We start from the raw sequence: 14,845 nt of genomic DNA on the forward strand, positions 1-14,845 counted from the left end.
GAAACCTTCTGCTTTCTCCTACAGCCTCTTATTTCCCCCTTCCTGTATGGCAGCATTTCCACAGTAGGGAACTGTCCTTTCATTGTTCTGTTTCCTGCTATAACTGCACAATTCAGGAAAACATTTTACTTCAGGCATGTTAACTTCAACAGCATTGATTTGTGGGATTTATGGACATTAAAAATATAATCTTCAGGGCTCTGCTGAACAGAGTTGAGCTTAGCATGCAATAAATGTACTTAAATGTACTGCAGAATTAGGAGCTGTGTAGCTAATTATGATTCATCAAAGGAATTCATGAAGCTGCATTAATTTGGCAAGTGATTTCACTAGATATAAAGAATATGTTCACTAAATATTAGTGGCAGCCTCAAAATCTTTCAAAACAATAATGAAAGGCAGCAGACTCCACATGGACGTTTCATAAATAACTGAAATGTTGCTCCTACAACCACACAGGCTGATTCTGCTCTCAATTTCAATTCTGCTGAGTGAGCTGAAATCCAATTATTCTGAGTTTGCATGAGTGTTTGTAGAAGCTTAGTCTGGCTCTTAGAATAACTCAGTACATCTTAAAACAGTTATAAAACAGCAGGAAGTTTCTCCCCCCTGCCCCAAACATTTGAAATCGTAAGGTGCTTCACATCCTCTGTTCATTGCCCATCCTGCCTTTGCTCATGGAATGAGCTCATGGAATTGTATGGGAGCTGAGCTCTCCAGTATCAGATTAGAACCTTGGAACTGAAGTGTCTAAACCCAGGAATTCCTGACAGTTTTACAGTCTGCAGTCAGGGCTGGAATGGCCATGCAGAGTCAGCGAGGATGACCAGCATGCTGCTGCATCTTCCCTACAAGAATGGTTTTGGTTTGTCTCTGACCCAGCACTGAAGGAATGGTACATCAGGGCTCTCTGGGAGTCCAGCAGTGCTCCCAAGATTACCGTATTCCAGCTCTAAGTGCACAGCTCCAGGCCAGTTAATCCCTTGCCAGTGGGACAGTTGTGTTCCATAACATATGTTCCATAGGCACATAAATTCCCATCTGTGCCTGCACAGGACGGAAAGCCAAGAGGCTCTGGCAGCTTCCACAATGGAAGGGCTCAAGTACAGGTGACATTTCAATTCTCCCAGTAACTAAATATTGTAAAAGATCTTCTGACACCCCAAAGGGGACATCACCTCAACAGGACAGGATCTAGAAAGGCAAGTGAGGTGAGCATTATGAAAGATGGCATCTCTTGCCAGCAATTACCTCCTGTACTACTGTGTTCACCTTGCTATAGCCTGTTGACCACAGACTGCTTGTTCCCAGGGACTCCCAGCATCCCAGGACATTTGCTGTTGGAGAGCTGCAGGAGTGCTGCAGGAGCAGTGTCTTGGATAATTCTCTGTGTACGAACTCAGCCCTTGCCCAGTGAGAGACCCGGTGAGAGCTGACAGCTTTCTTCTGAACCATCCCCCCACTTTCAGAGCCCCACAGGCCCCTCAGGGTACCTGCCCAGCTACTGGTGGTCAATACCCAGCACAGTCTGGGCAGATATCCCTGCCAGTGGTGCAGGAGCTACCAGAGCCTGCAGAAACCCTGGCCTGGCTCTCATGTGCTGATACCAATCAGCCCATGCCTGATCATTAGCTAAAATCCAGAGCAAACCACTGCAGAAGCTGCAATAGCTGTGCAAATCAGAATATACACGGGGGATTTTCAGCACATAAATTAAATGCTTCTTTGGCTAAGCACACTCACAAGCCCCAGCACATAATAACTGTGATGGATGCCATAAAAACAGCTGAAGGAGGAGTGAGAATGAGTTACAGAACATGCACTGTGGTCAGCTGCTCTGAATTTAAATCCAGTCTACCAGAGACTACAGTGGGCAGCAGATTGTGTCTGTATTGCTGCCTCCTTGCTCCCACCATTTGCCTCCTTTGTGCATCCAGATGCCAGGTCCTTTGTGGCTTCCCATATAACACTCACAGTGCAGAAGCAGCCTCGGCCCTGCTTTGCAGTATCCATGGTTCAGTAAACAAGAGCCTACATTTAACTGCAGGAGTGCAGCAGGATCTGGCATTGATGAAAAGTCACCCTGTATTATCAAGGAGATAACTGCATGAGCCCCTGATGTCTTTATCAATTCCTAAAAATGATTACCAAGTCTGGGCCACAACAGGTAATCCCTGTCAGGGCAGAAAAGCCCTCAGGTGCCCTGTACCCTGCACTGTTCTCTGGAATGCTTTAGGGGGTACAGATGGAATGCAGCTTTGGGAAGGGACCAACACACACATCCTTCTCTTGCCCCTTCCTTACCTGTAGATTTTTCGGTAGAACAAATCACACCAATATATTCTGTTTGTTGACACCTCCACATCCAACGCCACCACATTCTTCAGCATGGGAATGATGCGGGAGTAGTCCCTTTTCACCAGGTCTATCTTACGGACCTCATGGCGATTGGTGAAGATCAGGTATGGGCTCTTGCCTACCACAGAAAATCAGCACATTTTTCACTTCAGCAGCTGTCCCAAGGGCTGGATTCAACTTCCATTTCTTGAACAACAGTGGAGCTATCAGTCACTGATAGCTGTGCTTGTACAGAAGCTTTACACCACACTGGAAGCAAGTGGAAACTTGCTCCAGAGGCAGGGCTGTCACATGCAGGCACCTCTGTGGTCCCTGGACACATGCTGCTTCTTGGACTGCCTGTTCTGCTAAGGCACAAGCGAAACTCCTGGGAATGTACTCATCTTCAATTTCCCATTTCAGTGCAAAATCCTGGGTCAGATTTTGGTGACTTACAGCTGGGAGGGTGAAGGGGTGTCAAAGCTACCCTGTTTTAATCGGGATGTTTTCTTTCTTTCAATACTACTACCACTAAATGTTTTTGCTGCACTGTTTTCAATAACACCTGTCAAGAGACTTTCTTTTCTAGTTTCAGCTTCAAACAGCCAAGTAGTGACTGCAATCTTGCTCTGTACACTGTTAAAATATTCTGATCTGCATGATCAGTAGTTCTTGCCTAGAGACGCATCTGCTATTGCTGCAGCAGCTCTGTGCTGCTCGCAGTGAAATGTCTTTGCTTGCTTTGCGTGTTTCCTTTTGTTTCCGTTCCCCTGCCTCAGCCCTGTGAGTGTGTTTTCTTATCGGAGCGTGCTGTAGAGCAAGCAGAGTTTTAGTGCCTGTGGCGTTGTCTTACCTACAGCTTTGCAGTTCTTGGACAGGGTGTCCATCTCGTATCCTTCGTAGCACTCACATTTGTAGTCTCCCTTGTAATTAATGCAGATCTGGCTACAAGCGTCTGGATTCTCACATTCATCTATGTCTGAAAGGAGTGTTTGAAACCCATCAATAACTTGAAATCAAACCATCTGTGATGGAGCAATGCTCAAGTGAATATAATCACGTCTCTCTATGGTGAAACACAAGGGACTGCTGTTTGCATGTCAATTACCTCCACACGTTTTTTTATCCAGAAGCTTGTATCCAGGCGGGCATTCGCACTCGTAACCGATCTTCAAGTCTTTGCATATGTGTGAGCAGCCACCGTTGTTCATCGAGCATTCATTAACACCTGCAGGGGATACACAGATCACCTATGACAAACAGGGGCTTCTAGCTGTGAGATTGAATAAAATGAAGAGATTTCCTCAGAAATTTTCCTATTTCTATCAGTTTTGGTACTGGCCCTATAGAGCACAAGTGCCTTAACAGATAAGAAGCCTCCACTGCATCACTTTCTTGCTCTTTATTATTCCAAACCAACTCTGTGGGATCATTTGGACTCAAAGCTAGTGGCTGAATGAATGGGGAGCCCTGGGGATACAGCGTATGTGAGTCTCTGCATCTCATCCCATCAGAGAGCTGCTGCTTTGAGCTGTTCTGCCACATGTGAGAAACTTCCAAGGGACTGGAGGGCTCTCTCCAGGATACTCCTTCTTCCCCATGCGCTGGTTCATGTTGACTTTTCTGAACAGTCTCTCTGCACTTTAATAATTCATGCTGGGGGACTCTCATCTCCCAGGGGCCAGCTGTTTTGAAATACTGTACTATTTTCCCATCTAGCTTCAAGGAATGATCTATGTGAAAAATTCCAGAAAACACCGAAGTGCAGTCTGTCAGAGATACTCCATTAGCACTGAGATACAGTCCTCCCACAAACACGTCCCCCACAACAGTCTTTGCTGGCAGCCCCCAGTGAGCAATTTATGAAGCAACAGCCCCCATCCTCTCCTGGGGCCTTTTCTAATCCAAGGCCACCTCTCTGATCCTGCTCTCAAGTGCAGAAAGGAAGAACAGAATAAATGGATCCTTGTAAGTAGAACTGAATGAGAGGTTGGGGAAAGCTGGTTTCCTGTCAGAAAAAAACATTTCTTCTTGTTGTAATTGACTTACAAAAGGTAAAGAGAAAGTTCTCTCCTTAAGGAAGACTGCTGAACAGGAGCTGTGGGATTTCAGGGATAGTGGACTCACCAGAACAAGGAAAACAGATTTGCTCCAATCTATAATGCAATTTAAAGGCAAATTTTTCATTTATCTTTTACTTCTTGCTTCCTTGCACACTGCAGGTGAGCAGCACAGCAGAGCCATTAAACCGTTGCTCTTGGAAGAAAATGGAAACAACCACAACCCAATTAAGTCAGTAAGACTGGGAAAATACCATGCCAGAAGGAATCCATCTCAGCTCTGGGATGCTTTCACCTTCCTAGCAGGTACATATAGAGATAGCAATATGTAATTAATAGAGCAAGTTCACCAGGCTCCGAGAAGGTGTCCACAGCCCCACTGTGTATTGTCACTGTTCAGGGACATTTATGGACAGAAATCTCCTATTCCTACACTTGCATGGGTCTGTAGCAAATGACTTCTAAACATGCACAACTGCTCCCTGCAAAATACTACAAAGGCTGTTTTGATTAACAAGCAAACTCTCACTAAGATGATTCCCATGGTTTCAGGGGTGCTTTGTGGAATGGATTTAGGGGCTATAAATCAAGTGCTGGTTCACTTGCTGCACTTCTCAAGAAGAGCTGAGGAGGAGCCAGGCAGGAGGAGCCTGGGCAGCTGCTGCTCTTCACCCAAACTTCAGCAGTATATTCCCTGCCTGACTAAAATAGCCAAGTGTTATCCTGCCTTCTGCAGTGCTTTTTTTGGGGACTCTCAGAGGGCACTGCAGAGTTTAGCCAGGCTAGACAGACACACTGAGCTGGTGAGTGTGTCCTGCATCTCTGCCTCCTGTGGAGATAACCTGTGTGAAGGCATTACAGTCACAGCAACCCCCAGCACTGCGCCCTTCAAGAAACACCTTCCCCTAGGGGCTCTTCTCTGCTTCCCAACTCAGACAACACCTCATTGCCAGCCCAGGGCTGCACCAGTCATGGCACCACAACCACTGGGTTGAGCACCAGCCCCGATGTGCTGTGCCACTGCCCAGTCTCCTATGACAAACCAGGCCGCCAGCTTTGTTGGGAGACCTCTACGGACAGACAACTGCAACACCCACTCAGAGAAACAGGGAGATGTAGATTAGTGGAAAAAAGCAAGGGCACACTGGAAGCATGAGGTAAGAGCATCCTCACTAGGCATGCAAAACACTTTCTTGTCTAAAACAGGGAGAGACTGATGGTTCTTCCTGAACAGGAGTTATTTAAGGGGCAGCCACTGAGCTCCATGATGTCATGGGAAGAGATGCCTGTTGGAGACATCTCTGCACTGGGGATTGTGTAATTGAGTAATGCTGCAGATCGGGGCTGGTGCCCACAATGTCTGGTGGGAAAGGCAAGAAAGGGCTGCCCTATGGAGAGGGGCACAGTTCTGTGGCCTGGGCTCTGTTCCCCTGGCTCTGTCAGCCCTGACTCTCCTGGCATTCCCACAGCCCAGAGCTGGCAGGACGCTGCAGAGAGCAGCCTGCTGTCGATGCTGGGGGAAGCAGCAACAACATGTACAACCCAGAAACCGCTGAAGTCATCTCTCAGGGGTTGCTGCCACTCTACATGTTTTCACCTTCAAAGCCTGTTCCCAATGCTATATTTTTATGGTGTTATCATCACCTTAGAATTCAAAGATAACTTAGGCAATGAGGCTAAATAAACTGGTCTGTGCTGTGGAGGACACTAGTATTTGGGGAGAGGGGGAATTCCTCATTTCTAGTCCTGTGCTCAGTTCATACATCCCTCCAAGAATAAAAACTGAGTGGAGAAGGGCACAGTTCAAACTTACAGATGATCAGATTAAGCTACTAATTTTATTCATATGAAGGGTGATGAGAGAATAAAGGCAAGGAAAGAGGAGCAGAGTGAGAAATAGCATTAGCAGCTACATGTGGTTACACTCAAAGCTGTGAGCACCAGATGGAGGAGAGGGGAAGCAGTTACAACAGGAGCAACACGTAGAAGGCAAGTACTGTACCACATTCTTTCAGAGGCTCGTCAGACCAGTCCCTGCAGTCTCTATGTGAATCGCACACTTTGCCTCCGTCAATGCACTCTCCACTCTTACACTGAAACTTGCTGGGACTTTCACATGCTGACTCTGTCATGTTGGGCAAGAGAGGAAAGCAACTAAGTTAGGTGAGGCTCATGACAACAAACAGGCTGACATAAGGCTCAGGAGGGCATCATTAGCAGAAATGGAATAGGATTAAGCAAATGAACATTGAGCCTGAACATCATGCAAAGAACTTTTCAAGTCATGCAGTCTGCCTGGTCGGCACAGTCGTCTCTCCCAAGCAATCCCACTGCCAGAATGGCTTAAAACTGTAAAAGAAGCAGCTTGGCATGGCCCAGAGGAGCAGCACAGGCCTCTTCCCTTTCCAGAGGCCACGCAGCCCTGGCAGATTTACCCCACAGAGCATGAGGAGCAAAGAGCCATCTGTACCTACCTTGGACACAGCCGGCCTCGTCACTGTTGTCAGGACAGTCGTGCACCTTGTCACACTGCTTTGCTCCATGGATACAGGTCCCATCACCACACTGGAATTCATCTGGCTGGCAGGTCACCAGTGCTTTAAGACAACACATTCAAGCATCAGCCACACAGAACTCAGTCATTTGTATGGTACCTTTTAGCCATGTCCCTCTGACACTGCCGGGGTTGCACCCTCTGTCAGCAAATGTCAGAGTATTGGCTGCTTCCACCAAAGCAACAGAGGCAGCAGCTGCCTCAGCCACTGTTCTCCTGTGCCCCTCTGCTATCCTACATCACCCTCTACATCCTTGGGAAAACAGCATCAAAGCCCATATGAGCACACCCTGTCAAAACAGACTCAGTTCCAGCAGTGAAGCTTCTCTGGTGAGACAGAACAAAGCAAGCAGGCAGCAAAACTCCCAGCAGTGGAGCAGCTCTGGGGGCTGCAGTCTGTGTGAGGCCAGACTGCTTTCCAGCTGGGAGTGTACAGTGACGCTGGGTAGGCAAAGGCAACTGCTCCTCAGTTCTCCTTCCTTCACAAAAAATTACATTTAAGATACATTTCAAAACATGTTCAGGCTAAGGCCTGGGCAAGAGACCTGTAGTGACTGCCAAAGCCAGTGTGGTCACAGTAGGGATGAAGGCAGCAACAAGACACGATCATCAGGTTACCGAATGCCCATGAGCCAACAGCCCACTGGAAGGCAGAAGAGCTCCACTGCATGGTGTTGTGTTGTTTCTTGGGGTTTCCAGCCCTAAACACCTCCACAATATCTGCCCAGGTTTCAAGCCTGAACTTCGTTTGTCCAGGTCAGATTATAATGGACTCAAACCAGATCTGATGAAACAGCAAAGCTGGGGAAAAATATAAACCAGACACCTGCACTGACGATACTAAAAGCAGTCGTATTTCCCTCCCCAAGTTACAATAAATGAGAGACTTCCCTTGCTGGGACCAGCCCTGTGCCGACACAGGGTACAAGGCAGCCTGTAGTTCACTGGCAAACAGGCTCCTCGTTCCTGGGACATGTTTTGCAGCTTCCTTCTGAGGGGCCCATTGGATGTATTCTTAAAATCCTATTAAGGCAGCGCACCCTGGAGAGCTCCTGATTCCAGCCTTTCCATCATGTGATTGTGTCCTGGTGAGGTCTGACAGAAAATCACTGCTTCCGAGTAGTGAGGGGAGGCCAGCACTGGTGTTACTACATGGGAGGTGAGAGCTGTCTGCAGACTTCCCTGGACAATTTGACAAACTGGTTCTAATACAAAAATGACTACTTTCAGATAACCCAGGAAGAGCTGCAGACATGAAGTGAGCTAGCATCAATACCATGAAGTATCAGTTACACAAAGACTCCACATTATTGGTGATTGCATCCCGATGGATGCAGGATCCAAGTTCATGACTGTTTCACTGGACTTAGTTCTAGTGCATCTTCAGCCAGCAAAAGGCACCAGAGACAGGAAAAGCCACAACTGCAGGGCTGGTGGGGGAAGGGAGAAATCCTGTCATTAGAAATACACAGTATTCACATGAGGAAAGTTTGGAAATAGCACTGCTCCTTGGAGAGGAAAGCCATATGCACTATATTCATAAAAAGCTGCAAAGTAACAAAAAAACCTTAAGCAATAAGCACAGTTATGGGACCAGCTGTGCTGCCACGTTTCAGCTAATAAACCCAGGCACAGGAATGGGAAACCTCAGTGGGACATCTGGGACAGCAGCTCCAAACTAAGCATGTGGGATCTGCTGCTCTACCAAATGGAGAAAAATGAAGGAGGTAAAGAAACAAAGCTGTGGTCTGGGAGAGTCACAGACCACAGGTCTGGAAGTGGCACCGAGAACTCCTACAGGGAGGCAGAGTCACTTCTGCTTAGACTGTTCCTGGCATGTACAACCACCTGCCTGTGGAAGCCCTGATCATGGAGACACCACCTTCCTCCCCAGGAAACCCTGACTTCTGCCAAGCTAAACCTTGGCCACTGCAAGGCTTTTCCTGTTGTCTCACTGAAAAGTCCTTTGCCACAATTATTTCTTGTCTTCACCCCTAACTTGAAAACCAGTTTGCTTCACCATTTCTGTAGCAACTTCTATGTGTGGAGGTAGGATAGGATGGTCCTCCATTTCTGACTGTAAATATTAACCCCTCACAAAAGTGTAACGTAATTAAAGCCAATGGGGGTTTTGTCTTTTCTAGAGCAGAAACAGGTCTCCAGTTCATCAAGTAAATCTGCATGACAACAGCTACAGATTTGGAAGTCAGCTGTTATAAAACATACAATTGTCCTCAACTGTAATCTTCAAAGCTCTTCTAAAAAGCATAGCTAAATGCTAAGAACAGAAAGATTTCTAGTCCTAAAATGAATTAAAATTAAGGAGAATTTTGTAGGAATTGCAAAGACAATGTTGCACAAGTACCACAAGGCTGAGAGAAAAATGACAGCACAATTCTTAGCTCAGTTGCTACAGAGACTGCAAAACACAGATGTGGGGCTGTACAGCTCCACTGCACAAGGCTTTGCTTCAAGAAGAGAAAGAAGTTTGGAGACCAGGCTGGGTTTCCTGGCTCATTTCTCACTCCACCAGAGCTGTGGAAGTTCAGACCTTTGAGCAACAGCCTCTGAAGCTCTTAACAGACATCTAGAAAAGGCAGATACAATAATGGCTCTTACAGATCACAAAAGCATTAAAATGCATGTATGACATTTCTATTTTTTGCTGCATTTTTCAGGAGAATTCCATGTTATCTTTAAGTTGAGACACTAACCCATCTCAGCCCCACTGGCAGAGTTGACAGCAGCTTCCCATTAAGGCCATTCCCAAGGCAAAGCCATAACCCAAGAAGAGGGAAGAGCTGTGCTGTTTATTTGCACAAGATGTTCAGAAAATTGCTGTGGTAATTTGGAAGGTTTGAATCCGTGAAATCTCAGTAGTTTTACAGCCATCTCCTCTGCAAATCAAATACAAAACAAATTACCAAAGCCCTGCTAAATTAACAGGTGCCCTCAAAGAGACACACTTCCCATTTACAAATCCTGGGCACAAAGCTGCATCGCTCAAACTCAGCAGATATAGATTCCAGATTCCAGATCTGAGCCTTAGTTTCTGCTGGTTTCTGGTTTTTTTTCCCTTCCTCCCCAAAAAAGAAAATCCCAACATTTGGAAAAAGCATCAATCCATTTTATAGATGGGGAGACAGAGGCAGGAAAGTGTGAGGTCAGGTCTCAAGAGGTCTGTTTCTTGCTGTCAGTTGTTAGCATTATTTATTCTCCCTCCTGGATGCCCTAATGCAACTTGCAAAGGACATTTTAAAATATAACCATTCCAGATTTGGAGACTAATAAATCTAACCTAATGTTAATTTATAAATATACATATATACATATTTGAATATATATGCTATGGAAAAAACCCCAGCCACCCAATGTTCTCACACAGCTTTCCTGAAATGACTCATTCCCTCCTATTTATTTGCTGTCTTGCTGCCAAAACCTGTTCACCAATTGTCACCCTTCATTTCTGCTCTACTCATTTAGCAATCCAAAATGTTTATAACAAATGACAGGTGATGGCCTCATAACTTTTTTTTAAAAGCATTAGCTCCCATCCCTCTGTTTATACTGCACAAACCCCATATGATCCCCATTGCAAGAGAAGATGTAGCGGGATCTGCAGCTTTAATGAAGTCCAGATGAGGGGCCCATGTGCCATCCCTGTTGCTAAGGGGACAGAGCAGCGTCACACACCTGTGACTCCCTGCATGCCACATGATACTGATCTCAAACAGAGAATTTCTGGAGAGGAAAAGAATCATAAAGGTTCCTAAATTCTTCAGTCCAGCAGATGGGCAGTGACACTGAGCTTCCAGAGCTCCCAAATGTCCCTTTCTTACTGCAGGTAGGGGCACCCCAGCAACAGCTGCATTTAGGATGGGGAAGCAACGTTAATTTTGGCTCTGACCCAGTGAATGCATCGGCTACACGAGCACTCAGTGCTGCAAGGCCTCTCGCGGTTGCTACCTCAACCATGCACTGCGAATGGCCGTGGGCTCACACACCACTGTGGCACTGGGGTGCAAGCAGAACCAGGCACTCTGTGCAGAGCAGCACTGGGGTAGCTAAAACGTTGGGCTTTGAATCTCCCTGTTCCCCAGTCCATAGGACTGAAGGCAGCAGAACCAGCTCACATGCTTGTTTTTCCCGGGTAGATAACCCACATTGTGCTGGACTGAGACTTTATGGGAAGAGACCCTTGTGTGCTAAATCTCCACTACTCAGAACTGTCTCGTCACTTCTGCCACATTTCCCCCTTTCTCCACTGGTTGTCAGCACCGTGCTGTGCTGCAGCGGTATCCAGCTGCGTCCTCTGCCCTGGGAGCTGCCTCTGGTGCCTGTGGAAGTGCTGCTGGCTGAGGCTGCTCTGCAGCTCAGGGAGGCTGGTGGAGCCGTGCTCCTTTCGGGCCTCATGGCTCGGCACTTTGAGCTCAGCTGGACACGGCTGGTGCCCATCAGACCAAGGAAAGAAGCTGGGGAACAGTGGGCCCTCTGCAGGAAGGTACATGGGCACAGTCCCACTCCTCTAACCCAGCAGAATGTCAAAATAAATGGGATCTGTGAAAGACTTAAAACATTTCAAGTTGAACAACAGGGATTGAAATTTAAGAGGCATTTCATCGGAAAACACCATCAGTGAGCTGCTCCCCTCTTTCTCCACTTGGCAATAGAAGGGAGCTCACCTTTCCCTCTCCTGACCTGTCCAAACTCAGCCATCCTGTGAAGTTGCTGTTACTGCAGGGAATGCATCCCGTGGGACAGCGATCAGTTCTGCTGGAGTCCGCTGTACCAGACACCAGTTCTTCAGCTGTGTTTGTAACATGGCCCTTGCCACTGTCTCCTGATTCAGAGGGGACACAGGTACAGGACTGCCCACAGGAGGTCTCAGAATGAAAACAGGCACCAACCACCCAGGCTGCCCCAGCCAGAAGTGCCCATCTCCACCAGATGTGCTTCTGCATGGCTTTCTTGAAACAGCCAGGAACCAACTTTATCTCCTGACTCCACAGTCCCTGTGACCCTTCAGACCCTGGCAGGGGTACCTGCAGCCCAAGAACTCTGTCAGCAACTTCATCACCTTCTTGGAGATGAAGGAAAAGACAGCCTACCTAATCCACCCCTCCTTGGGTTGACAGCCTTATATCCAGCAGCCAAAGCTGCTCTCTTCCTGACAAAACATTTTGGCTCCCCCTATTCAGCTCTTGCCTCTCTTTAAAGAGTCCTTGGCTATTTGAAAGGCACAGCAGCTCCAGGGTAACCTGTGGCTTGTCCCCCTGCTCTCCTGCAGTGCAAACAGTGGTGTCCAGGATGCACTACACCCTCCTCTTATTAAAGAACACAATAAATTTACACCTGCTTCTCTCTCTCTGGAAGAGAGTCTGACCCCCAGCTCTTTGAAGAGCTCTCCCATACAGCTGTTCTGAGCTCACCAGCCTGGACTTGGTGTTATCATGGGTATGAAAAGATGGTGCTGGCAAAAGTGGTAAATTTTCTTAGATACCTTGCAATAATACCTGGGTTTGCAGCTGGTTGATGCCTTCGTCCCCAGAGGGGGCCCAATGTCAGAGATGCTAAATATAAACAGCTATGTAAATATTTAATTTCAATCTTGTCATTATGAATATTCTAGCAAAACATTTTGCTCTTGTTTTCTTCTCTCTCCCTCCTCAGGTAAGTGACCAGCTTGAACAGTTTAGTGGCTAAAAATGGATGAAACATTCAAAATACCACACATACCAACAACAGCATGTTAAATGCATAAAGCCAGCTGAAAAGAAATCCATTATTTATTAGCTCTGTGCCTTTATCAAGCCAAGCTCAAAGTGCACTTCAAACTGGATTCTTCAGAGGTACTTCTCTTGACTGCCTTGTTCAGTATACTCCAATTTCAGAGGCAGAAAATGAATTTTTTTTTCTTCTGCTGATCATATATTCCCTTTAGCATAGCAGCTCCTAACCTCCAGGCTGTGACCCCACCATGCAGCCTGAGGGCTTTGAACATTTTTCCCATTTTTCACTCCCTGTCTTTCTAGTGAAACAGATCTCTTCTGAGGCACGGTACCATCCAACAGCTCTTACACCTCCTCTCCGGATTCTCAAGGAAAAAGCACAAAAGGAGTATGGAATACACCTGACCCTGCTGGGCTGGGCACCCAGCCATGCCGTGTGGGACACAAGCGCTCCTTGTCTGGCACAGCTGCTGCTCAGACATCAAAGCCTTGCCTTCAAACACGGCCCACAGCAGCCTCCTGGCCCTTCCAACCCCAGCCCAGAGAGCCCTGGGCCCTGCCCCTGCAGACACTCACGGCAGTCCTGCTCATCAGACTTGTCCTTGCAGTCCTCATCCCCGTCACACTTCCAGTTGAGGTGGATGCATTCGCCATTCCCGCACTGGAACTCGTGGGCTGCGCATGTGTTGAGGGCCTTGGCGTCGTATCCACACTTCTCCATGGACTCGTCCGACTGATCCTTGCAGTCGGGCTGGTTGTCGCACACCCACAGCTCCGGGATGCACACGCTGTTGTTGCACTGGAACTCGTTGGGGTTGCAGGTCAGAGGGGAGCACTTCCTTTCATCGCTGCCATCCCCGCAGTCATTGTCACCGTCACACACGAAGATGATGGAGATGCACGACTTGTTACTGCACTGGAACTCATTGGGAGAACAGGCTTGGGAATAAAAACAAACAGGTGAGCTGGGAGGTCTCCAACCCAGCCCTCACCACTGCACCAGCTTTAGCACATTAGGGATGTCTGAGGAGAAAGGCACAAAGGCATTACTTTGGCTGTCCTACCCCAAAACATTTCTCCCAGTGATAACCATGTGGTAAGGAGCAGTGCTCCCCTCCCCAGATGGGCCTCAGGATGCATCCTCTAGGGACCATGGGCAACCCTGGAGAAGCAGGGGCAGCAGGGCTGTGGGAACTGCGGGTGGGAGAAGCGGGGGCAGTGCTGCCCTGGCATTGAGGAGCAGCCAGGTGAGCCCCGGGGCAGGAGCAGCAGCACGGAATGGGAATGGGCAGGAGGTTGCAGGGAGAGGCTGGGGCTGTGCTGGCAGCGCCGGGGCTCTGCTTGGCACCAAGCTGACATTACCAGCTTCCTGACTTTCATAAGCACAGAATCAGGTTTCAGGATTTCACAGTATGCCTGGTTTTGGACATATTAAGTGGGATGTGTAGGGTAAATATTTAGTGAGTCGAGCATCAATTTAGCTGCAATCTGCCAGTAAGGCCCTTTACAACACGCTGAATGCCTTCCCTGGAAATCACAACTCAACATTAACATACAAATGAGGTGCTTGTCAGATAAAAGCTGAGTAGAGCACTCTCCTCTGCAAGCCTAATGGACAGCTGAAGCAGAGATGCTTGCTCAAATTAAACTCTCAGGTACTCCAACAAAGTGCAGTTCGAAGTCACTTTATTCTGTCAAGGTGTGGGAGAACCAAAACCCTGGAAGAAATTCTCCCTAAGTACTTTGAGGTAGTTACTTAAAAAAGAATTCTGTTTCCACAGTTTCAGTCCTCTACAGGGAAGTTATGGCTCTGATAAATTAAAAGTACAATAAATATATGCATATAAATTTACAATAAGATTTTTTTTTTTTTTTTTTTACATTGCACTTGGGAATCTTTTTGTCTTCAGGAGCAGAAGTATTTACTGCCATATCTGCAGAGCCCCTACACTAAACCACACAGTTTAGATGGTACCAATCACTGCAATTGCAATTGCACCTGGAAAGCAGCAGAAACCCTATAAAGGATCAGTCATATCCCAGCTTTCAGCCAGTGACAGGAACCCAGTAGGATTCTATTGCAATATTATGTCTGGTTTATACCTAGGAATAAAGCTGTATTTATCTAGCAGTTAAGAACATATCCACTTGCACAGATGTTTATT

The 14,845-nt window shown here is 47.2% G+C and overlaps 1 protein-coding gene across 3 annotated transcripts in view; it reads right to left on the reverse strand.

Annotated features, from left to right (window-relative positions):
- LRP8 (LDL receptor related protein 8) overlaps positions 1-14,845 on the reverse strand; it is a 173,159-nt gene that overhangs the window by 9,431 nt on the left and 148,883 nt on the right. For 2 of the 3 annotated variants that reach the window (XM_048312920.1, XM_048312922.1), the window contains 6 exons: positions 13,257-13,619; positions 6,872-6,994; positions 6,400-6,522; positions 3,446-3,565; positions 3,191-3,316; positions 2,305-2,476 (listed from right to left, as the gene is read on the reverse strand). In XM_048312920.1, coding sequence (XP_048168877.1) covers positions 2,305-2,476; positions 3,191-3,316; positions 3,446-3,565; positions 6,400-6,522; positions 6,872-6,994; positions 13,257-13,619 — 1,027 coding nt within the window. The remainder of the gene's footprint in view (positions 1-2,304; positions 2,477-3,190; positions 3,317-3,445; positions 3,566-6,399; positions 6,523-6,871; positions 6,995-13,256; positions 13,620-14,845) is intronic. The other variant, XM_048312921.1, reaches the window with a different exon arrangement.

The sequence above is a fragment of the Corvus hawaiiensis genome, chromosome 9, assembly GCF_020740725.1.
Source record: "Corvus hawaiiensis isolate bCorHaw1 chromosome 9, bCorHaw1.pri.cur, whole genome shotgun sequence".
Classification (NCBI taxonomy): Eukaryota; Metazoa; Chordata; class Aves; order Passeriformes; family Corvidae; genus Corvus; species Corvus hawaiiensis.